Below are 24,705 nucleotides of genomic sequence, written 5' to 3' on the forward strand. Positions count from 1 at the left end.
TTGATCCAGCATGGTCCGAATCCTAGCTTAGGCAGGACTTTATTCCCAACGATCCCTTCCTTTTAGCCGGTACCTCCTTGGCAGTGTCGCTCAGCTGCATCCAATCCGGTGAAGTGATCCAGTTTGGATAAGGCGTACCGACGGCATGTTCCCCAGTAATTAAATCACGTGATTAATTAGATAACCCAGTTAACCCATAGACGGGAAGACCCTAAGTCACACGGTTGAGTTATTGGCGTCCATGGTCGGTTAGCGACCCGCCGCGTCATGGAATTATCCGTGTGCGACTGCCTACAATTCCGGGGAGTCTGGTGGGAGCCGAGATAGCTTCCCTCCCCTTGTGGTCTTCTCACCCGACCCCCGGCCCGCAAAAAAAAAAAAAAATATATATATATATATATATATATATATATATATATATATATATATATATATATATATATATATATATATATATATATATATATATATATCTTCTTCTTCGTCTTTCGGCTGCTCCCATTAGGGGTCGCCACAGCGGATCATCCGTATGATCCGCATAGTGATTTGGCACATGTTTTATGCCGGATGCCCTTCCTGATGCAACCCTGGTCGCCTCTTACAACGCAGGGATATGGTACACCTATTTTAACTGGGGTATACACCGGCCCAGTATACTGGTACTCATTTCGCTGACCTCGGAAGGATGACAGGCTGAGTCAACCTCCTGGTGTGTATTAATTCAAGCGCCCAACGGGGCTTGAACTCAGGACCTTTTGGATCCCAAGCCGCTTCCTTAACCACTACGCCAACACCAGGAGATATATATATATATATATATATATATATATATATATATATATATATATATATATATATATATATATATATATAAATAAATATATATATATATATATATATATATATATATATATATATATATATATATATATATATATATATATATATATATATGTATGTATGTATGTATGTATGTATGTATGTATGTATGTATGTATGTATATATATATGTATATATATATATATATATATATATATATATGTATATGTATATATATATGTATATATATATATATGTATATATGTATATATATATATATATATATATATATATATATATATATATATATATATATATATATATATATATATATATATATATAAATCAAAATATGTGTGCCAGGTGTTGGCTTAACGGTTAGGGTGGTGGGTTTGGGATCCTCGGGTCCTGAGTTCAAGTCTTGCTCAGCTGTTGAATTAATACCAGGTGGGGTGAACTTGGCCCGTCATCCTTCCGAGGTCGGCAAAATGAGTGCCAGCATGCTGGTATATTGTGTCGGAGTGGCGACCCGTCCAAGATTGTGCCCAATAGCCAAGGAGACTATTTAGGTAGCACCAACGCTCTGCACAGAATATGGTCCCAATGAATGGATGGATGAATATCGATATATATATATATATATATATATATATATATATATATATATATATATATATATATATATATATATATATATATATATATATATATATATATGCATACATACATACATACATACATACATACATACATACATATACAGTCATGGCCAAAAATATTGCCACCCTTGCACTTTTTTCACGTAACTCACAATTTTATTCCAAAATATGTTGAAATGCACAAAAGTATTTGGTCTCCACAATTCTTTATTTCACTGTTAATATGACAGAACCTTTGTTTTTGATTCAGAACTTAATATATCCTTTTCAATCAGAAAATAAAAGGAAATGACATTGACAAAATTATTGACACCTTCGACTTAATATTTGGTAGCACAGCCTTTGGACAAAATAACTGCAGTCGAGCGCTTCCGATAGATATGGATGAGCTTCCTACACTTCTCTACTGGCAGTTTGGCCCACTCTTCTTATGCAAACTGCTCCAGTTCTCCCAGATTTGAAGGGTGCCTTTTCCCAACTGCTGTTTTCAGATCTCCCCACAGGTGTTCAATCGGATTTAGATCTGGACTCATTGCTGGCCACTCATTGCTGGCCAGAACAGTCCAGCATTTTGTCTTTAACCATTCCTGGGTGCTTTTTGAAGTGTGTTTAGGTTTATTGTCCTGCTGCAAGACCCATGACCTTCGATGGAGGCCCAGCTTTCTGACCCTGGGTTGAACATTGCGCTCTAAAATGCCTTGGTAATCTCCTGATTTAATGAAGTCATGCACACATTCAAGGTACCCAGTGCTAGAGGCAGCACAGCAACCCCAAAACATCACTGAACATCCTCCATGTTTGACTGTAGGGAAGGTGTTCTTTTCTTTGAAGGCTTAACTTCGTTTTCTGTAAACATTGAGATAATGTGCTTTCCCAAAAAGCTCAAATTTGGTCTCGTCTGTCCACAGGACATTTTCCCAGAAGGATTTTGGCTTTTTCAGGTGTGTTTTGTCAAACTCCAGTCGGCTTCCTTATGTCTCTCTCTCAGCAGTGGAGTCCTCGTTGGTCTCCTACCTTAGAACCCCCATTCATCGAGTTGGCGACGGATGGTGAGAGTTTAAACTGTCGTACCTTGTGTCTGAAGGTCAGCTTGAATATCTTTGGTAGTTGATGGAGGTGCTTTCTCCACCATTCGAACAATCCTTTGCTTCAATCTTCGATTAAGTTTTCTATTGTAGCCACGTCCAGGGAGGTTGGCTACAGTGCCATGGGCCTTAAACTTCCTGATAAAATTGCGTACGATGGACACATGAACATCACGGTCTCTGGAGATGGACGTGCAGCCTTGAGATTGTCCATGCTTGTGCACGATCTTGTGTCTGACCTCTTCAGACAAGTCTCTGGTTTTCTTTCTTTTCTCCATGCTCATTGTGGTGCACACAGTGACACAAAACAGCAGAATGACTCCTTTTCTATTCAAACTGGTTGAATGAGTGATTTTTATATTGCAGGCACCTGCAATTCACCACAGGTGAATTAAATTCCAAAGTAAATTAGAATCACCTGTTTGAAATGTAATTATTTCAAACAACTTCTTAATAGTACCAATAATATTGTCCGGGACATTTTAGAATTTCTGTGTGGCATGAGCTGAGATTTATTTATTTTTTCAGCTTTTTTTGTTTTGTTTCACTGCAAACCAAAGAAATACATATGTCGATACCAAAAGATTTTTCATTTCAACAATTTTCTGGAAGAAACGGTGCATTCTTTGAAAAAAAACTACAAGGGTACCAATATTTGTGTTGCCTGAGACCAGGTCTGCTCTCGCATTTTTTTGCTCAAATTAGCGGAGTCAATGTAGTGTTTTTCTTTGGGTGGAAGCTCCTTAAAATATATATATATATATATATATATATATATATATATATATATATATATATATATATATATATATATATATATATATATATATATATATATGTATACATGCATACATTCACATGAATGGGGACTTGCGGAGATTTCACATCATGTGAAATGTGACTTCAAATCCTTAACCCTCCCCCTCCCTTTCCTAACCCCGTGTCTTCAAACCCCTTCCCACCATGTCGTGTGTGTGTGTGTGTGTGTGTGTGTGTGTGTGTGTGTGTGTGTGTGTGTGTGTGTGTGTGTGTGTGTGTGTGTGTGTGTGTGTATATATATATATATATATATATATATATATATATATATATATATATATATATATATCTGCCGTCTCCATTCTAACCGAACACATATCTCACTCTCTCAATTGGTACACTCATCACCACAAACATGCTCCTTCCTTCCTCTCAGTACACCTCCCCTTCTTCCTCCTCCTGCTTAAGATTGAAGATTGTAACTCCCCCTTCCTGCTCCCTTCTTCTTCACCATACCTCTACAAAGTCTCATTCTTCCCCTCTCCCCACCTCTCCCATCCCCCTCCTGCACCTTGGCCATGCCTGCTGTCATCTCCCCTCCCTCGCAAAGCAACCTTCACATTCTTCCCCCTCCAAACATCCCTCTCACTTTCTCAAAAACGCCACCCTCACCCTTCTCACTCAACTCTCCCCTCTCACCCTTCTTCCTCCAATCTTATCCCTCACTCCCCTTCCCCAAAGGTGCCCCCCTCACATCCACAAAGGTGCCTCCTTCCCCCTCCCTCTCTCTTCCACCTCATCACTCCACCTCATCCAATCTTCAACTGCCCTCTGCCCCCTCTCTTATTATTCCCCACTGTACCTAAACCCATCATCACCAAGCCTTTTCTCCTCCTCATCTGGCCCTCTCCCCAAGCTCTTCTGCAATCCCCCATGCCCTTTCAATAACTCTCCTTTCATCTCTCATCCGACCCTCCCCTACCCCTCCCCTGCACCCAAAACCTTCTCCCCCTCCATCTTCCTTAACAGTGTGGACTTGAAACATCTGGGGCCTTTGCTCAAACCTGACAGATCTTTCCATACAGGTTGCCACTGACAAACCAGACATAATCTGCCTCACAGAAACTTTCCTCCTCCAAGACATCTCAGACTCCTGAGGATCTCTCCCTGGTTACTCCCTCCTATGGAATGACAGCCCTGAGCCTCGTCCTGGTGGAGGAGTTGCTCTCTTCATCAAGTACTATTCCTCACTCGCTATGCACTGCCCTCTCTCCCCCATACCCTCAGGCTAACCTCTGGCTATGGCTTGCCCTCCACTCCCACCTCATGTTTATATGTGTGTTGTACTATCTACCAAACAGTGATGACTCTATTTACATCTCACTCTCCGAACACATGGACCAACATTTATCCTCTCATCCCAACTATCTCTTCTTCATATGTGGTGATGTCAACTGTCATCATTCCCATTGGCTCCCATTAGGGGCTCCCGTTAGGGGGACGATCCCGCGGCAAATTATGCACCTAGCAAAGCTAGGTGTGGGTACCTCTCTCACCTGCCATGACACTTCAGCAAAATATTTCTGTGGCTCATTGGGACTGACTCGATCTGTCAATTTCCCGACCCTGATCTCAACCAACGGTACTCCATCTCTTTTAGATCTGATTTTGACCTGAAAATATCTGCTGTTCTTCCTCCGCTCCAATCGGTTCATCTGACGACCTGCTTGTCAAAGTAGACATCTCTCTGGATGGTATTGGAGAACCACCTCAGCGCTGTCGAGTGTGGCATTTCATTCAGGCTGACTGGCAGGGTCTTCAAGCAGCCATGAAACCTCGAGACGTCAAACCTGGTCTCCCATCTCTACTTCCTCTGACATCAACTCGTCCTTGGAATTCTTTCATAGAAACTTGCTCTCTCTCATACACAGATTTATCCCATCTCATCTTCAGTTGCAGTATCCTTCCTCCCACCCATGGTACGCAGAAGCTTGTGGCGAGGCAGTTGTCCTGAAACAACTTGCCTTCGCCTCATGGAAGGCTAATCCAACTGAAGGCAATCTCAGTTCTTTCCACAAAGCTTGTAACAAGTGTGTGCCTACCCTCAGGAGAGACAGGATATAACATCTTTATAATCTCAAGTCTGAACTCCCAAACCTGTCTCCCTCCTCCAAATCCTGTTGGCGTCTAGTTAAGTCTGTTCCTGGTGTATGTTCCCCTTCATCCCCTCCCTAAAGGCCCTGTCACACCTTGACGATTTAGCCAGTGTATGCCGATTTATGAAAAATTTGTCTAAAACGTTGGCACACGTCGAATACGTTATGGGTAAGTTTGTATACATTAAGAGCACGCTGAAAAACACTGCCATACGTCGTAGTACGCTGGCTTTCATCGTTGTACTTTGTGGTTGTCCTCAAATTTTTGCATGCTTGAAATTTTACGACGTATGCCAGCGTATGACTCACACGCTCCGCTACGCTGGCCATAAGTTGTAGGCACGTTACGCGATCGTTGACACACGTCGACACACGTTACTTGTAAGTTACTCATAAGTCGAAACACGTCGAGGTAATGTTTAGCATACCCGAAACTTATTTCTAACCTATGAGGAACGTGCTTTGAACCTATGTGTAACGTATCTCCAACGCATATTGACGTATGTAGACGTATTTGATTGACGACTTCCGGACGACCACATAACTTACTGAACGTGTTTATAATTTACAGCTACCGTATAATGGCATATTGGCAGCGTTAAAAAAAACAATAACTTCCGATATTTCGTCACGTGCCGTTACATCACGTCCGATTGCCTCTTCAGTTTGCTCATGTCTTATTCTTAGTTTCTCCTCTGTGAATATTTTCTGTTTGAGGATATTGTCACGTCGACGTCGAAACTTAAAAAGCAAATGTCCGAATATATTTTAAAATTCGTGATAGACTAAAAAAAAAAAAAAAAACAACAACAGCAACAACAACTTCAGATATTTCGTCACGTGCCTGCTTGGAGCCAAGGAGAAAAAAGAAAATGTGCCTTGACGGAGAAAATGAGTTTCAGGTATCCTAAACATTACCTCGACGTGTTTCGACTTATGAGTAACTTTCAAGGAACTTGTGTCGACGTGTGTCAACGATCGCATATCGTGCCTACAACTTATTCCCAGCGTAGCGGAACGTGTGAGCCATACGGCGAGTACGTCGTAAAATTTTCAGCATGCTTGAAATTTCACGACGTACGGGACGTACCACGAAATATGACGGCGTACTTCATCGTTTTTCAGCGTGCTCTTCATGGAAACCAAACTTACCCATAACGTATTCGACGTGTGCCAGCGTTTTAGACAAATTTTTCATAGGTCGGCAAACGCTGGATAAATCGTCAAGGTGTGACTGCGATGTTGACACTTCCAATTCTCAGGCGGTTATGATTTGAATCGGCGAGCGGTAGCTTTTAAACAGGCTACGCCACGTGATCGTCAGCGATATGTGCAGCGCGCTATGCATACGTTAGACTATCATTGGGCATAGGTTGTGAACGCCGACAACAGGCTAAGCATTCGTTGGTATAAGTTATCTATATGTGATTAAAACGTTCAGTGTACGTGACTAATACGTTATGCATACGTCCAACTCGTTGTAAATGCGTCCAAAACTTAAAAAAAAAAATCAATTTCAGCGTACGCCAACGTTTTACATACATTTTTATACGTTGCCATTGCTGGCTAAAACGTCAAGGTGTGACAGCGCCTTTACCTCAAATGGCCGCACAGCTGACACCGCACATGAAAAGGCTGAATGCCTAATCTCCGTGTTTGCTTCTAAATCTTGTCCCAAACCCATAGCTTTCTGTACCCACCTTACCCAGTCACACCCGCTGTTCCTCGACACTGTGTCCTTTTCTCCTGACAAGGTGGAGAGTTTGCTGTCAAATCTCGACTCGGATTCTGCAACAGGTCCAGACGGCATCAGCACACGTGTCCTAAAAACCTACTCTGCTGCTCTTGCTCTCCCTTTCTCTGTTCTATGCACCCTCTCATTTGCTCAAGGTCATCTACCAACTGCTTGGAAATCAGCAAACATTACTCCTCTGCATTAAAAAAGGTGCAAAAACAGATCCCTGCAACTCCAGACCAATCGGCCTTCTTCTCATCATCAATAAGGTTATGGAATCCATCATCACTTCAGACATTAAATCCTTCCTCTTCTCCAATGTCTTGATTTCCTATCATAAATTTGGTTTCGGACCATGTCTCTCTACCCTGGATATGCTCATTCTGCTCTCCCAACAATTGATGGACGTACTCAATGCCAGACATGAAATCGGAGCCATATCCCTCGACATATCTCCACTTTGTCAGAAGAGTCCATGGACAGCTGGGTGCGACTTGGTCAAGTGGGTACAGAAGGCAATGGGTTTAGGACACATGATTGAGAAGGAAACACGGAGTTTAGGCATTCAGCCTTTTCATGCGCGGTGTCAGCTGTGCAGCCATTTCCGGTAATGGTGGAGATCGAGGTGGAACATACACCAGAAACACGCTTGACTGGATGCCTCCAGGATTTGGAGGAGGGAGAGAAGTTTTGAGAGTTCAGACTTGAAATTAGAAATATGTTGTTTTCTGGCTCTCCTGAGGGTCGACATACACTTGCTCTGAGCTTTGTTGAAGTAATTGAGGTTACCCTCAGTTGTGTTTGCTTTCCATGAGGCAAAGGCAAGTTGTTTCAGGACAACTGCCTCGACACAAGCTTCAGTGTACCAAGGGCGGGAGGAAGGGTAGGACAACTGAAGAGGAGAGGAGATAAATCTTTGCTTGAGGGAGAGCAAGTTTCTTTGAAGAATTCCCAGGACGAGTTTATGTTGGTGAAAATAACGATGGGAGACCAGTCTCGAAGTTTGATGGCTGCTTGAAGTCCCTGCCACGTCAGCCTGAGTAAAATGCCAGACTCGACGGCACTGAGGTGGTTCTCTAATAGCAGCCAGAGAGATGTCTACTTTGACAAGCATGTTGTCAGAAGAACCGATTGGAACAGAGGAAGAACAACAGATATTTTAAATTTGGAGGAGGTAAAATAATAATCTTTCAGGTCCTTTCACACCAGGGACTTTCAGGAAGGAAAGCAGGGAAATTGAAGGAGTCGGGTTTCGAGTGGATTAGCTGGGGTGGAAAAGACAGTGGTTTTGGATGGGGGAAGAGAAGAGATGGTGGTGAACAGCTGTTTTGCAGACATAAATGGTGGTGAACAGCTGTTTTGAAGATATAAGCACAAACTTGTCCAACACGTGGAACATGTCTTTCAATCCTGACGAATCTCACACTCACACTATGGCTCTCTGAAAGGACCGTCAAGCTTTCATCCGCAGTACTGTTCTCCCTCCTGTGCTGGTGCTCCCGCCTCTCACCTTTCTCGGTGGTGGAGTTGCTTCTGGTAACCCCCCCATATTTCCTCAGGGTTCTCAAAGTCCATCACCAACTACCAAAATGTGGTAAAACTACCAAAATCAAGAATCACTGCTCACCTTCACCTTTTCATTCCTCTTTCCCCACCTTTGGAACAAACTCCTACACTCTCTTCAATCCCACTCTTCCCTCCAGGTCTTCAAAACAGCTGTTCACCACCATCTGTCATCTTCCCCCATCGAAAACCATGATCTTTTCTCCCCCCGTTAATCCACCCCAATCCCACCTCCGTCAAATTCCCTGCCTTCCTTCCCAAATGCTCCCTGTTGTGTGACGACCTGAAAGTTCCTGTGGTGTCCATCTTGTATACCCCATGTTCCCCACCCTGTCCCTCTCCCTTCCACAGATCTAATATTTCTGTTCCCCACAGTTTTTTCCTTCTCTTTCCTGCCCCTCTTGTCTCTTGCTCTCCTTGCTGTGCGTTTCTGTGTTGGCTCTTATACGAGCCTTGACAGTGTATAAATATTTTAAAAAAAGAACTCCATCAGTGACTGCACCATACCAGCGAGGCTGTACATACTTGTTTCACTGGGAGAGGCTGATTATTTTACCTCCTCCTAATTTATTGCTTGCAAGACATTCACAAAGCCATGCTTCCAACATTTGTATTCCTGACTTGCTCGTTATCAAAGCTTTCAATGCGCACAAGAATGCTTCATACTTCTTGTACATGCTCAACTCACTGAACATTAAATTGTGCAGTTTACAGCAAATCCCACAATGCTCCACAGGAAATGTTTAGATCATATTTGGTCCTGCTATTGACTTGCTTGCCCAGCAGCAAAGTAGAGGCAAAACTAAGTCAAAACATCTATTCATATGGTTCTGCCAAGCATTTGTGTGCTACAGACTGACATTTATAATTGCGATATGTGTGTATGTATATATATATATATATATATATATATATATATATATATATATATATATATATATATATATATATATATATATATATATATATATATATATATATATATATATATATATATATATTGTTGCGGATTCGCGCCCGCCGGCGTGCGAGCGGCCACGTAACTCGAATCGCGGCACGTCGCCCACCGGACGGACAATCCCGTCGTGACCCTCTCGGACTAACGCCGGGAACTAGTCATGGGTGGGCCTTTCGGCCTCACCACGATCATGCCAATCGGCCCCCCGCGTGGAATAGGGTTGTTCGCCAAATTCGACCTACCTAAGTACCCACACGGAGGGTAGACCGGGCGATCGCACTTCGCCGCAGGTCGACTTCGGACACGGGCCACTTTAAGCGACCCGTTCCGTACTATCGGGATAACCGAGCGGTGTTATCATCAACCTCGACGGTTCCGATTAATTATTGGGCGTATTTAGCCCACGACCAACCCTTTACGTGAAGTAAGATGGAGATTCAATAAAAGAAAAGACGAAGCGAAACGGGAAAACAGTTCAACATAAGGCACATTTATTCCGCGGCAAACGGAAAGCACACATATACAATTACCACAATTATGCACCAAAAGCAAATGTAACAAAAGAAGAAACAACAATTACACACCAAAAGCAATTGCAACAAAAGAAACACAATGCAGATCTACTACCGACTACGCGAGCACACGGCAACACTTACACAGTTTTACTTCACAGACGGCGCCGACAACACATATACTCCAAAGCAAAAGAAAAAGGGGCCACCCTCAAATACAAGGGGGCAGACGGGCCTGGGGCCGAGACCGCGTCGAGCCTACCCGTCTGGTGATGAGCCGCAAAATGGCGGCGGCGCCCCGACTCCGCGGGCCTCGCTGGCACTGCCTGGAATGGGGTGGGAGCGGGGCCCCCTTCTCACACTATCTCAGCGCGGGGGGAAACAGGGGGGGGGGTTGTTGATGCTCGGGGGGGGGGAAGAGGATATCTGGCTTGCTTGGGTCCCGCGACGACCGACTCCACTGCGACCTCGACCGCGTTCCCGGCCTCCCCTCTCTGCAGCTCCCCGACTCTGACACGAGCGCAGACCTCCACAAAGCTCCTTGGCTTCTCCAGACTCTCCGGACCCCGACAGACACTCTCTCGACTGATTTCGCCGCCACAACTCTCCAACTCTTCCCTCTTCTCAACCCTTCCTCAACTCCCTTCTAAATTCGCCCCGCGCTCGGCGCTTTATAGTCCGACAGGAGAAATCATATGCAGATTTTTGGATCAGGAACGGCTCGGGGGCGGAGCCACGCTCCCCCATTGGACGGAGGAAAAGTGGGCGTGAATCATTCTTGATCCGTGAATCTGCATATAGCGATTATACTCCGACGCGCCTGGAGGCGGGGCCAAATCGCCCCACGCTCGCTGATAGGACGGAACAGAAGTGGGCGTGAATCATTCTTGATCCGATTTCTCGGAAAGGCTGGTGTTTTTGCACCCGCTGCTCGGTGCGCGCCCTGTACGAGTCCAGTATCGGTGCCCACAAGCGGCGCGGGAATGGCGGTGATGCGATGGTTGCGAGGGCGAGTTGTGACGGTAAAGGTCGTGGCTGTTGGCGTTGCTGTTGTTGTGAAGCGGCGTTGCGGTTGGTGGTTGGTGTGTGAAAGCGGTTGTGGAGAAGGTGGATGTTGTGAAGGCGGTTCTGGAGAAGGTGGCTGTGGTTGTCGAGATGCGGTGGTGGTGGTTGTGGTGGTAGTAATGGCGGTTGGTCCAAAATAAAGATAGAACAGAAAAACGGCTATCTAAAAGGGTCGCAGCCCGAATGAATGATATTTATTCCCTCTAAACAACGGGTTTGGGGCTAACTACACATATACTTACAGAGATATCTCACCTACGGGACCTGAATGGTGGTTTGCGAATTTCGTCAACCACAACAATATATATATATATATATATATATATATATATATATATATATATATATATATATATATATATATATATATATATATATTTGTGTATTTAAGCTTTAAAATGATTTTGGTGAATTGGTTAAACTTTGTTTTAAAGAAGTGTTTGTTTCACTTCATCTTTTTGTGTTTCTTCGGAACTGTTTAACTTCTCTGTTTTGCCTGCACATGCTGTTTAGGCACTTAAGTTTGGATCTAATATACACTCTGGTTACGAAAGAGGATACAGGTTTGGAAACTAGTCATAATGATGTCTGCTTGGCGTGGGCACAACAGAGAGAGAAATCAGACGAAGCTCAATTACAGAGGATAATGTAGACATTTTCGTAATTGTGTTGCATACAAGGGCTTGACAGTGCTTTTTGCACTTAACACTTAAAAAATTTCCATTTTAAATGGAGATTGTTCAATCACACTCTTCCCTCCAGAGCTTCAAGCAGATAGGTGGTGCACCACCATTATGTCCTCCCACGGTGATCTTTTCTACCCACACTAACCATATCAACCCAACCCCCTGTGAGTTACTGTGCTTCCTACCCGTCTCTCTTTCTTTTCCTGTTTGTACATTGCCTTGCTTGTGTGCAACTGTGGCCCCACTGACTCACTACCCCCCCCCCCCCATTTTCCCATACTGCCCGTCACCATGTTACCATTTTAACCTCTTTCTCTTTGCTCTTCCATGAGCCGAGGCTTTGTGTACAAAAGAAAAATTAAGAACGAATGTTCTGACTTTTTCATCAAACATAATTTGTTTTGCTGCTTATTAATGTTCATGGAGGTTTGACGATCGAGCTATAAGTCGTATGAAAGTTGTCCTTGCACATGGCCAAGCGTCTGGGTTTTCTCCATGCCACGATTATTTTCAGCCACCTAGTGGGCTCTGTCCTTTAACATCAGGAACAAAGCTTTATAAGGTAGTAGTATCATGGTGCCATGCTCAAAATAATTTGCACGTGCACAAAAATTGCAAGTCGATCATTTATTGTGGTGCAAAGAGTGCAATGACTTGATCGACGTGACTTTATTTTATTTTTTATTTTTATTTTTAAACACAGGTGAGCCTGGATTCGAGAGTGCGTGAGGTTATAAACCGGAGCATGGCGGAGCCGACGGTGCAAGCCTTCGATGATGCCCAAATGCAGATCTACACCCTTATGCACAGAGACTCGTATCCACGGTTCCTCAGTTCCTCTGTATACAAGGCTTTATTGGCGAGTCTCCAAGAACCTATTGCTGAATCGTGAAGACTCCTGAAGAAGAAGTTTCTTGTTACGCATTGACGGCATGGTGCCCTATGGAAGAAAAGTAATATTCTCAGGCCCTTTTTTACTTTATTACTTGAACATATTTTGGTACCACATGGGCGTATGTTTTGTTTGGTTTATTATTTCGTTTGTTTGTTTGTTTTTGGTTTGGGCGTCATGCTGCTACATGTGCTAGATTGTGTGCTATTGCAAAAGTATTTTTTAAATGGCCTCAGAGGCAAAGCCTTCAGAGAAATGGATGTTATAAAAATGCTCATTTTTAAATAAAAAATAAAATGTATGTATATCAGACGTCTGGGTATGTACGGCACCTTCACTTGCAAGTTTATATCAGAATAAGGAGATTTCAATGTGAAAGATTATTTATTGCTTTAAACAGTTTACAATGTCTTTATAAATCTGCTTTATCATACATGTTTTATTCATCTTGATCATTGTTTCTATGCAATATAGTACTTCTAATTGCTTGTTTTTTTTTTTTTTTGGTCTTTTTTTTTGTTGTTTTTTTTGTTCCCATAACCCACGGTTATTGTTATGTTTTGGTTTCTTTATTATGTTACCATGCTGTTTTCAGGAAATCTACCTAAATTATGAGCAATAAACAAAACGTGTTCAAAAAACAATCTTTAGTTTATTGACAATGTGTACAGCACGTCTGTTTCGTTGGTAACGGCAAACCTATGGACAGCTTTTGTTTAGTTGATGGTCAGTCATTTGCATAAGTTTGATTTTGCCAGGGTTCTTTCCCTTGTATTGACAAAACAAATCCCTGCGTCTCCCTCGAGCCACTGGGATGATTGTTTTGCTTTGAGGAGGAACTCGATGGCATGCCGTTGACTCGCACGGCCGGCCCAGTGTTTGCAAAGCACTTTTTCGGGTTTTATCTGTAAATATTTTTGAAGTCTAAATAGAATGAATGTTGCGCTGTCTGCTAGGATTGTAAGCACTGCTTGTACATTGTGCAAAAAAAAAAATTTACAAGAAAAGAACTATCTTCTGGTGTCTATTCTAAACTGCAAGTAAAGCACAATCGTTTTGATAAGGGTTTTGTATTTTTTTTTTTGCTTCTTCTTTCCAGCCCAAAGTCTGTGATGAGCACAACTCCTCTAAGATTGCTCGTTCATTGAATGAGGCAGGCCTTTAGTGAGGTTGTTCCAGATCTCCCTGGCAGTTTCCAAGGACATCTCCCAAGGTTTATTTTTATCCACATCCACTGGATGTTGTTTTTGGATTGGAATCAACCGAACAAAAATGTGGTCATAGTAAATTCCTTTTGACGTGGTTTTTGGAATGACCAATTTTATTGTCTCAAAGCATATCACTCGATCTTTAAGTAAGTAAATGTGGTTTTATTTGCCTCACTTGCACTCTGTTTTTTCCAAGAATTTTATTTGGATCCAAAATTCTCTCTCCTCTCTCTCTCTTTCATTTGGAACTGCGGAATTCCACAGGAATCTCGCCAGCTCTGTGTGCAGTTGCTAATTTTGTACATTTATTTCTGTGTATAAAATCTGTTCTTTTGCCTTTTGAAAAACAGCATAAGGAAGGCTGAGCAAGGAGTGCCACATCAAAGTGACTTCACAGTCCTTATGGAATGGAAGTGAACTTGAGTTTGGAAACATGAACATAACCCAAAGTTTATCCCAAAGCATATTCACGAAGGTCGTTGTTTGGCCTCAAAAGAATGCCACCACAGCACTCGACACTACACCCCATGATAACTTTCAAACTCCATTGATGAGTGGAGCTCTTGGTGCGAAAGCCATCTTCCTCCTTCTTGCGTATGGCAGCTTGGCTGCTGGGTAGCTATCATTTTGTTGGGGTGCAGTTGTGCCGCTGTCACTGGTACTCATTTTGCCTACTTCGGAAGGATGACGGGCTGAGTCAACCCCACCTGGTGTCAATTCAGTGGAAAGCAGGACTCAAACTCAGGACCCTAAGATCCCAAGCCATCCACCTAAGCTGAGCTGTCTTCCCAATAGGGTGCAATGAAGTGAAGAATTGTACAAACTGCTAGCTTTATGTATTTTTTGGTCTTCAATCAGGTCAAAGTTGGAATTTAGTATTATTGAATACACCTTCAAATTGCTGCTTTGAGCTATGTGGGTCTGGGTTCAATCCTCATCTAAATTTAATCTCTCTCTGAAATTCTGAGATAATTTTTGGTGGTGGGTGGGAAGGGGGAGTTGAATTGTACTTGGTAAGGGACCTTTAAGCCACCTTTCCTTTGGTCATTAATGGTGAGTTTCACAAAAGTATTAATTACAGACTGTATTTTAACCGTGTTCCCATGTGTGTTTAGGTCAAGCATCGTGTATATGCTGTGGAGCTTCCACAGCAAGATTGGATAAACTGCCTAATGCTGCAGTTTCCATTATGGACACCCAGAGGTGCTAAATGATGGAATATATGTATATATATATATATATATATATATATATATATATATATATATATATATATATATATATATATATGCATGTGTAGATATATATGTATGTATGTGTAGATATATGTATGTATATGTATGTATATATATATATATATATATGTATATGTATATATATGTATGTATGTATATATATGTATGTATATATATGTATGTATACATATGTATGTATATATATGTATGTATACATATGTATGTATATATATGTATGTATATATATATATATATGTATGTATATATACATATGTATGTATATATGTATGTATGTATATATATATATATATATATATATATGTATGTATATATACATATGTATGTATATATATGTATGTATGTATATGTATGTATGTATATATATGTATGTATGTATATATATGTATATATATGTATATATATATATATATATATATATATATATATATATATATATATATATATATTGTTACAGATCTGGAAACCATTTACATTCAACATACAGGTCCCAAAAGTCAGTTATCCTGTTAAGTACATGTGTAGTCAGATCCCTTTCCTTTTGTCTAGTGGGAGAATAAAAAACGTGCGTTGCAACTTCTTTTAGTTTGGTTATTAAATCTTTACATCTAATAACCAACAAGCCATCTGCATGACCCCTCGGCCCATCACGATCCACCGCCAACCGGCTGCACCACCAATGTACCTTTGCAACGTTAATACTGTTACTCGTCGAGTGTGGGCCCGTGTGTACGACTGGCTGGGGTTTCCTGGGAGGGGCCGTTACAGCATTATACTGTTACTCATCAAGTTTGACGTTGCATGGAAAGAGCAGTTGGGGTTTCCCGGCAGGGGCCAAGGCCCCACCCCAGAAAGGTGGGCCGTAGGACCCTATCCAATGAGGGGCAGATAGCGAGGCGTTTTTCGCCAAGAGCCCCTCCCCGTGGTGGGAGGAGATATATCTCCGAGACTCTCTGAGTAAGGAAGAGTTTTCATGGTGGTTGGGTCAGGCAGTTTTTTTTGTTCATGGTGGCTGTGAGCAGTCTGGTTTGTTCTTCACGGTGGCTGTTACGGGGAGAGGAGTTCTGTGGACCCTGACTATTCGCCACGCGAGCTCTGCCACAAGCCACGAGTCCCACATGTGCGACTGGGACCAAACCAACGACCTTTGGCATGTGCCGCACTACAGAGCACGCTTTCCCTCCTACGACCAGGTACCCACCGAACTCTGACCCCCAGCTTGTCTCTCTTCATGGCTGCGAGGGTCAAATGAAGACTCTGGGGTTTCTTTTCTTTTTGTGTGTGTGTGTCTGCTTGTGGGCCCGTCTTTAAAATGAACCGAGTAAGTGTTTTTGCTTATTGTAAATATTTCCCTGCTTGCTTATTCACGTGAAGTCTTGCCTTTGTCTTTATTTACTGTTAATAAATTTATTAGAAATGTTCCCAGTCCGTTTCTGTCCCTTCTTACATTGGTCTAGCATGGTCTGGGTCTGAGTATAAGCGGGGTTTCATCCCCGATAATCCGTTCATTCCAGCCGGCACGGCTTTGGCAGTTTCCGCTCGGGGGAACCTGAACCAGAGTTGGTAGTCGGTGGTTGGAACGCTACCGCAGTCAGTAGAATGACCTGGTTTGAGCAAGACGTGCCGAGGGAGTGGTTTTCCTGGTAGTCGAAATAGCATAGTTAATTAGGTAAATTGGTTTTAGACAAATAGACCCTACGCGAAGCGGTTGAGATATTGGCATCCACGGTCAGTTAGATGACCTGCCGGCTCGCGGAGTGATCCGAGCGATGGCCTACAATTCTAGGGAGTCTGGTGGGAGACGGCGTAACATCCCCCACCTGGCAGTCGTTCTCGCCACCGACCCGCAACAATATATATATATATATATATATATATATATATATATATATATATATATATATATTTCAAACGTGATTTTATCTTTTTCTCATATTTGATAATTTACAATGAAAAATGTGGACTTTTTTGGTCTTGCTGTTGTACAAACATTCTGCTTTCGGACATTAAAATGGGTCGTCTTATAAAGATAGCACATATATAATGTTGAGTAGGCCAAGGTCAAATGCTCTTCCATTGTTCTGTACATAACAGCTATCAAGCCCAAGATGGCATTGGCTCTCTGTTCTTTTCTTTTTTTGTTGTTGCCCCCCCCCCCCAATTTGAACACACAGGCTCGTAAGAGATTGAATATAGTGTGGAATGGAATCAACTAGGAAAAAAGTGCAGATCCCCAATATATCTAATTGGTGTTTCCTTGGGTCATGCGGAATGCATTCCACTCAAAGGTGTAGAACACTAGCGGGAGAGCAAAGCTTGCTACCAGCAGGACTGGCACTCCTACCTTATCATTTGCTGAGTACGGCTGTGCAGTCTGGGGGAAGATCTGCCGGTACACTCGAGCAAGCTGCACAATGTTCTGAATGCAAGTTGTCATATCGTGGGAAACTCACAAATGTCGAAAATCTACATCAGCTCTTTGCGATTGTTCTTCCCGGCCATCAGAAGAGGCGAGTCGAGCAGAAAAGAAAGAACTTGGCAAAAGACCGACGTCCGTCTTCCGATGTTTTCCCACAGGTTATCCTGTCGGTGTTCTTCTAATATTTGCCCACAATCTACTAATGTCCACATTGTAAAGTTGTTGTCTGTCTGTCTGTCTGTGATATATCTACAGCTTCCAAACTCCTTCACTGTACAAATTATTCATAATTCATTATATTCCAGGATTGAAAACGTCTTGAGATGATTTACGAGCCTTTAAACGATGCATTTGCTTGCAATGTGAGTGTTTAATGTTCACCTTCAAATTCCAAGTTCATTGCAGTTCACAATGAGAATTTCGTTATCGAGGGATAGGAGCTGTTTCTGCAGTCACTTTACCTGTAAAATTGTTTAAACTCAATTAGTTGCCCTTTCTAAAATGCAAAATGTCATCTCATATATTATATCCACAGGTGCTTTAATTTATTATTATTATTTTTAGCAAATAAAACCCGTAACTTCGCTGACAAGAATATTAAAAGAGGGGGGAGAGGGAGGGAGGAAGGGAGGGGAGCAAGTGAGAGTAGGGGGAGCGCGGAAGGGAGAGTGACTCCTCACCACACTTCGCGACACACCGGGAGGTGGGGGTGGGAGCGAAGAGGATGGGGGAGCAAGGAGGGTGAAGTGGGGAAGGGAAGGGGGTATTCTGGACTTGGCTTTGGTAATGGGACTTGAGGGGAAGTGGCGGGGATGGTCCCGTCTGCTGGCATTGGTGCAGGATTGAACGAAATGGGGTACGTTAAAACAGCATGGCCAAACAGGATATCAAAACCATCCATCACTTTCAAACAAACGGCACGTACCTTTTTGAAAGAGATTATAACATGGGCTTCCATTGAGGGAATGTGACTCAAACTGCAGCTTCCAGTCTTTACCTGCTCTGGAACTGGATCCGTCGGGGGGGGGGGGGGTGGGGTCACACACTGCCCAGAGTGCCAAAGAATGCGTGAAGTGAAAAAAAATGAACATCTCTCCAGCAGCTGGACCCACCACCACGCCCAACACCACAGTCCAAACCACAAAATCCAGTTCAGTCCAAGGAGACCCTTGAGCCCATTGCACCCTCGCTGCAATGCTTAACACAGAGACGCCAGCATTTTGTGTCTTCATTTAATTTCAGCACACGTTTTACACCCAAAATGCGATAAGCCCCTCCTCACATCCACAAAGCTGCCTCCTTCCCCCACCCTCTCTCTTCCATCTCATCATTCCACCACCAATCTTCAATTGCCCTCTGCCCCCTCTCTTATTTCTCTCCACCGTACCTCAACCCATCACCACTGAGACCTTTCTCCTCCTCATCTTGCCCTCTCCCCGAGCTCTTCTGCAATCCCCCACACTCTTTCAACAACTCTCCTTGCCTCCTCCCTCATCCTACCCTGCTCCTCTCCTCCCCTCCCTTGCACACAAAACCTCCTTCCCTCCCGCTTCCTTAGCAGTGTGGAACTCAAACATCTAAGGCCTTCGCTCAAACCTGACAGATATTTCCATACAGGTTGCTACTGACAAACCAGACTTGAGCCGCTTAACAGAAACTTTCCTCCTTCAAGAAGTCTCTGACTCTCTAGCATCTCTCCCTGGTTACTCCCTTCTCTGCTATGACAGACCTGAATCTGGTCCTCTTGGAGGAGTTGCTCTCTTCAGCAAATACTATATTCCTCACTCAACATGCACTGTCCTCTCCACCCCACACCACTAGGAATACTTCTGACGATGGCTTCCCCTCCACTCCCACATCATGTTTATATGTGTGTGTTGTACCGTCCACCAAACAAGCCGGACTTCAAGCATCCAAACAGTAATGACTCAATTTAAATCTCACTTTCTGAAAACGTGGACCATGGTTCTACCTCTCATCCAAACTCTCACTTCCTCATATGGGGTGACTTCAATTGTCATGATGCCAGTTGGCCAGGTGGGGGCACTTCAACAAAAGACTTCTGCGAATCATTGGGACTGACACGATCTGCCAACTTCCCAACACGGATCTCAACCAACGGTACTCCATCTCTTTTGGATTTGATTTTGACCAATTTCCCTGAAAATATCTGCTGTTCTTCCTCGACTCCAATCGGTTCATCTGCCCACATGCTTGTCAAAGTAGACATTGGTCAAAGACTCTGGCTCTTATTAGAGAACCATCTCGGTGCCATCGTGTCTGGCATTTCACTCAGGTCGACTGGCAGGGACTTCAGGCAGCCATCAAACTTCTCCACTGGTCTCCCATCGCTATTTCGCCAATATAAACTCGTTCTGGGAATTCTTCAAAGAAACTTGCTCTCCCTCATGCACAGATTTATCCCCCTCTCCTCTTCAGTTGTCCGACCCTTCCTCCCGCCCTTGGTACACTGAAGCTTGTGGCGAGGCAGTTGTCATGAAACAATTTACCTTCGCCTCATGGAAGGCTAATTCAACCGAAAGCAATCTCGGTTCCTTCCAAAAAGCTTGGAACAAGTGTGTGTTTACCTTGAGGAGAGCCAGGAGCATCATCTTTCTAATCTGAAGTCTGAACTCTCAAACCTGTATCCCTCCTGCAAATCCTGGTGGTGTCGAGTTAAGTCTGTTTCTGGTGTATGTTCCACCTCGATCCCCACCATGACCTTAAATGGCCACACAGCTGACTGCCCATGAAAAGGCTGAATGCCTGAACTCCGTGTTTCCTTCTCAATCATGTGTCCTAAACCCATCGCTTTCTGTAGCCACTTTACCAAGTCGCACCCAGCTGTTCCTGGACTCTGTGTCATTCTGATAAGGTGGAGAGTTTGCTGTCAAACCTCGACTCAGATTCTGAAACCGGTCCAGATGGCATCAGCACTCATGTCCAAAAAAATCTGCTCTGCTGCTCTTGCTCACCCTCTCTCCATTCTATTCACCCTCTCGTTGCTCAAGTTCATCTGCTTTGAAATCAGCAAACATCACCGCTCTGCATAAAAAAAATGGTGCAAAAACAGATCCCTGCAACTACAGACCAATCAGCCTTGTCCCCATCATTAGCAAGGTTATGGAATCCATCATCGCTTCTGATAAATCTTTCCTCTTTTCCCAATGGCTTGATTTCTGATCATCAATTTGGATTCAGACCAGGTCACTCCACCCTGGATGTGCTGCTTCTGCTCTCCCAACAATGAATGGAGATCCTCAATGCCAGATATGAAATCAGGGCCATCTCCCTAGAAATATCACATGCTTTCGATATGGTCTGGCACCCTTCCCTGCTCACCAAACTCTCTTCCTGTGGTATCCAAGGCCATCCCCACTCATGGCTCACAGACTTCCTCTCCTGTCGCAGTCAACGTGTGGCCCTAAATGGAATTCTCTCATCCCCTCTTCCTGTCCAGGCTGGAGTTCCTCAAGGCAGTGTTCTGGGCCCTGTTCCTTTTCTGGTTTTCATCAATGATCTCTCCGACTCTCTGGAAAATCCTCTTTATCTCTTTGCTGATGACTCCACCCTCTGCCATAACATCTGTCATCCCTCAGATCAGCAAGCAGCAGCTTCCTTACTCTCTGCAGATCTAAATAAAATTGCAAGCTGGTTCAACAAGTGGAACATGTCTCTCAATCCTGACAAATCTCACATTCTCACAATATCTCTCTGAAAGGACTGTCTGGAACATACCCCCCCCCCCACCACATCTACTTTCTCAATATTCCTCTTTAAGAAGTCCTTTCATACAATCTTCTGGGTCTCACTCTCTGCAATGATCTTTCCTGGGAAAACCACATTTCCAAGCTGGCCTCAAAAGCCAGTCGCAGACTGGGAATCCTCTAGTTTAAGCACTCTTGGAACACTCCAACGAAGCGGTTGAGAAGGAACAGCAGGCTGGACAAGCGATGAGCAATCGCCGATCGATCATATTAAGCACCTCCCGGAGACGCCCGGAATATCAATGTCCTAATTGGACAAAGGAACACTTTTTTCTCTCTCATAGCAGTAGGAGCTGCTGCTATGGTCTATTCCACAGTTTAAATTTTGAAATTCAGCTCAGGTTAAGAGATTCTTGAGGTCATGGCATGTGGGGAAATGAAATAAAGCCAACAACACTGGTGTCTCTGGACGTTTATACGCATTGCATTGAGCACCAATTCGTAAGTTTGTTGATCAGGCATTACATGAGTGAGGAAAGTGTAAAAAAAAAACGTTTGTTAATAAACCGTTGTAGCCTGTTCCAAGTCGAGGTGTTGTTGAGCAGGCCCCCAAAAAAACAATGGCGAATTAAGATTCCAGCGAGGTACATTAAGGTGACCAAGGATGATGCCTTGATAAAGAATCTATACTAATAAAAGTGTGTGTGTTTGTGTTTGTGTGTGTGTGTGTGTGTGTGTGTGTGTGTGTGTGTGTGTGTGTGTGTGTGTGTGTGTGTGTGTGTGTGTGTGTGTGTGTGTGTGTGTGTGTGTGTGTGTGTGTGTGTGTGTGTGCGTGTGTGTCCTCCATAATTCCAACACCATAAAACCTAGCAGTCTGAAACTTTGCATGCAAACGAAGAAAACTCGAAGGAAGTGCAAGAGTGAAAATTGGGTGTTTGGGTTAATTAAAACACCCCTTTTGAATATAATTAACAGCCTTATTTAATTATATCCTTCATCAGTCGATCGTCGGCCACCTCGCTCTCTGGTTCTTAAGGTGTTTCCTGGGTAACCTCGCTGGAGTCTGAAGCCCCCATGTTTTTTTGGCTTGCTCAACCATGTCTTGACTTGGAACAGACCACAATGATTTCTTAACGACAAAGTTTTTTTTTTATGTCACTATTCTCACGCATATTGAATGCTTGTTCATCATCGCGACAAATCATTGTGTACATCGCTTTTGTAAGTACTTTAGTTTTCAAATTAGGAGCTTGGAGTGATTTAATGCATGCTATGATACGATTTTCCACGATCTACTCTCACGGCCTAATTACTTTCGCAAACTTTGTTGCGAAGGTTATGTTTTGATCACTGTGTATTTTTTTAATTTATTTGTGAATATGTGTTTGTTTCTTTGTTTGTTTGTTATTCGCATAACTCCAAAAGTATTGAACTGAATCGCAGCAAATTTGGTGGGATGATTGGTTATTATCCGAGGACCATTTGATTAGATTTTGGGAGCGATCGGGTCAAGGTCATGAAAAGGTCAAAATCGTCTTTTTACCAGAGCGCGGTCAATTTGTATCCAATTTGCATGCAACTAATGTCAAAATGTTCAGAATTCAATGCCCCATCTTGTGATATGTGACATGACACAATGACGTAATAACCCTTATTAGCGATTGGGAGTCAAAGGTCAGGGGGGGTCACGACATTGCAAAATGTGCGGTTTTAGTCATAACACGGTCAATTCTTATCCGATTTGCATGAAACCAACACCAAAATGTTGACTGTTCTGTTCCCCACACTCTAATACCAATTACAAAATTAAGAGTACAAAGGTCAAGGTCGAGGTCATGAAAAGGTCAAAATCGTCATTTTGCCATAGTGCGGTCGATTTTTATCCAATTTGCATGCAACCAATGCCAAAATGTTGTGAATTCAATGCCCAATCTTGTGATATATGATATGACACAATGACGTCATTACCTTTGTTAGCGGTTTGGGTCAAAGGTCATGGGGGTCAACGACCTTTATTATCATAACGCGGTCAATTCTTATACAATTTGCATGTAAGTAGATTAAAAATGTTTAGAATTCAATTCCCTATCCTGTGATGTGTAATATTTGATTTCTTATAATGAGACCAGTTGTCATCAGATTGACTTGACACCGACACCCAAAAAGGTCAGGGAGTTCATACAGAAATTGTACAATGTACGTGAATCAGTGTCAAACAGAAGGAAATTTAATGTTTTTAAGTCATCATAACACATATGAGATGGTAGATGTGGTATAGGATTAAAAACCCTCACAATCAACGGTTTCTGGGGGGGGGGCAAAATGTAGCGCTGGCGAAGGTATGTGCTCTCCTGAGTGCCCGTTCTAGTTAATGTATTTCATTGAAATATTATTTCGGTTTTGAGGATCGGATATCATCCGGATTAAATAAGTGTCGAAATCTGTTGTGAAATCTGACAATTCAAAGAAATAACGAGTCATGACTATGGTAATATACCTATTTACTTTAAGCAAACAAGGCTATGTTCGCTCCATACATACACAAGAAAAAGTGAAATTTCCATAGCATTGAACTTATCTTTTTCTTCTGTTTGGAGAATTATATTGAGTGAACCAAAAATTTAGGAATGTGGCAAAATTAACCAGCTTCATTGAGCTATATGATTTAATGCCTTCACTGCAAGACCTCACGTCCTGTCCCCCAGAGGGACTGCCTATCCATAGCATCTGCTAGATCTGTATCTTTATTTTCAGAGGTTTAGTGAGGTACTCTACAACAAAGCAAAGCTGGTAAAAAAAAAAAACGGACATAAAAAAAAAAGTTATAGCGTTTGCGCGGACCTTGAACAGATGTAACACGTGACATGTGCACCGACCAGCAGGCAAAATAGCACATTTTCTGCAAAGTTTATTTCACGGGCGATTGAACTTCCAGGGTTGTTCTACATTAAGCTGCAACTCTTTTGTGGATGAAGTCATTTTATTTCATTCATTCATTTTATTTTGTTAACTGCTGCATGCACGGTGATGACGGGCTTTAAAGTTAAAGGGATCCTTTATAGTATGCAGCGACAGCCTGGCCTTATCAACCTTATCCTTATCCTTATCCTTATCAACCATTTTATTGGAGTGTATGCATGAGTGCTTAAGCCACTTGTCGAGCACCCGTTGTCGACAGCGGTACTGCACTATGTCATTCTGAGCGAATCGATCACTCTCTGCAGATGC

General features: G+C 42.9%; 1 protein-coding gene across 6 annotated transcripts in view; it reads left to right on the forward strand.

Moving 5' to 3' along the window:
* The window catches only part of LOC147020118 (regulator of G protein signaling 20-like), a 195,137-nt gene extending 181,237 nt beyond the window's left edge, over positions 1-13,900 (forward strand). For all 6 annotated transcript variants that reach the window (XM_085895147.1, XM_085895146.1, XM_085895144.1 and 3 more), the window contains one exon: positions 12,702-13,900. In XM_085895147.1, coding sequence (XP_085751273.1) covers positions 12,702-12,890 — 189 coding nt within the window. In that variant the 3' untranslated portion in view covers positions 12,891-13,900. The remainder of the gene's footprint in view (positions 1-12,701) is intronic.
* The last annotated feature ends 10,805 nt before the right edge of the window (positions 13,901-24,705 follow it).

Source organism: Eptatretus burgeri, chromosome 9 (assembly GCF_056783735.1).
Source record: "Eptatretus burgeri isolate ZD-2024b chromosome 9, Ebu_testis_v1, whole genome shotgun sequence".
NCBI lineage: Eukaryota > Metazoa > Chordata > Myxini > Myxiniformes > Myxinidae > Eptatretus > Eptatretus burgeri.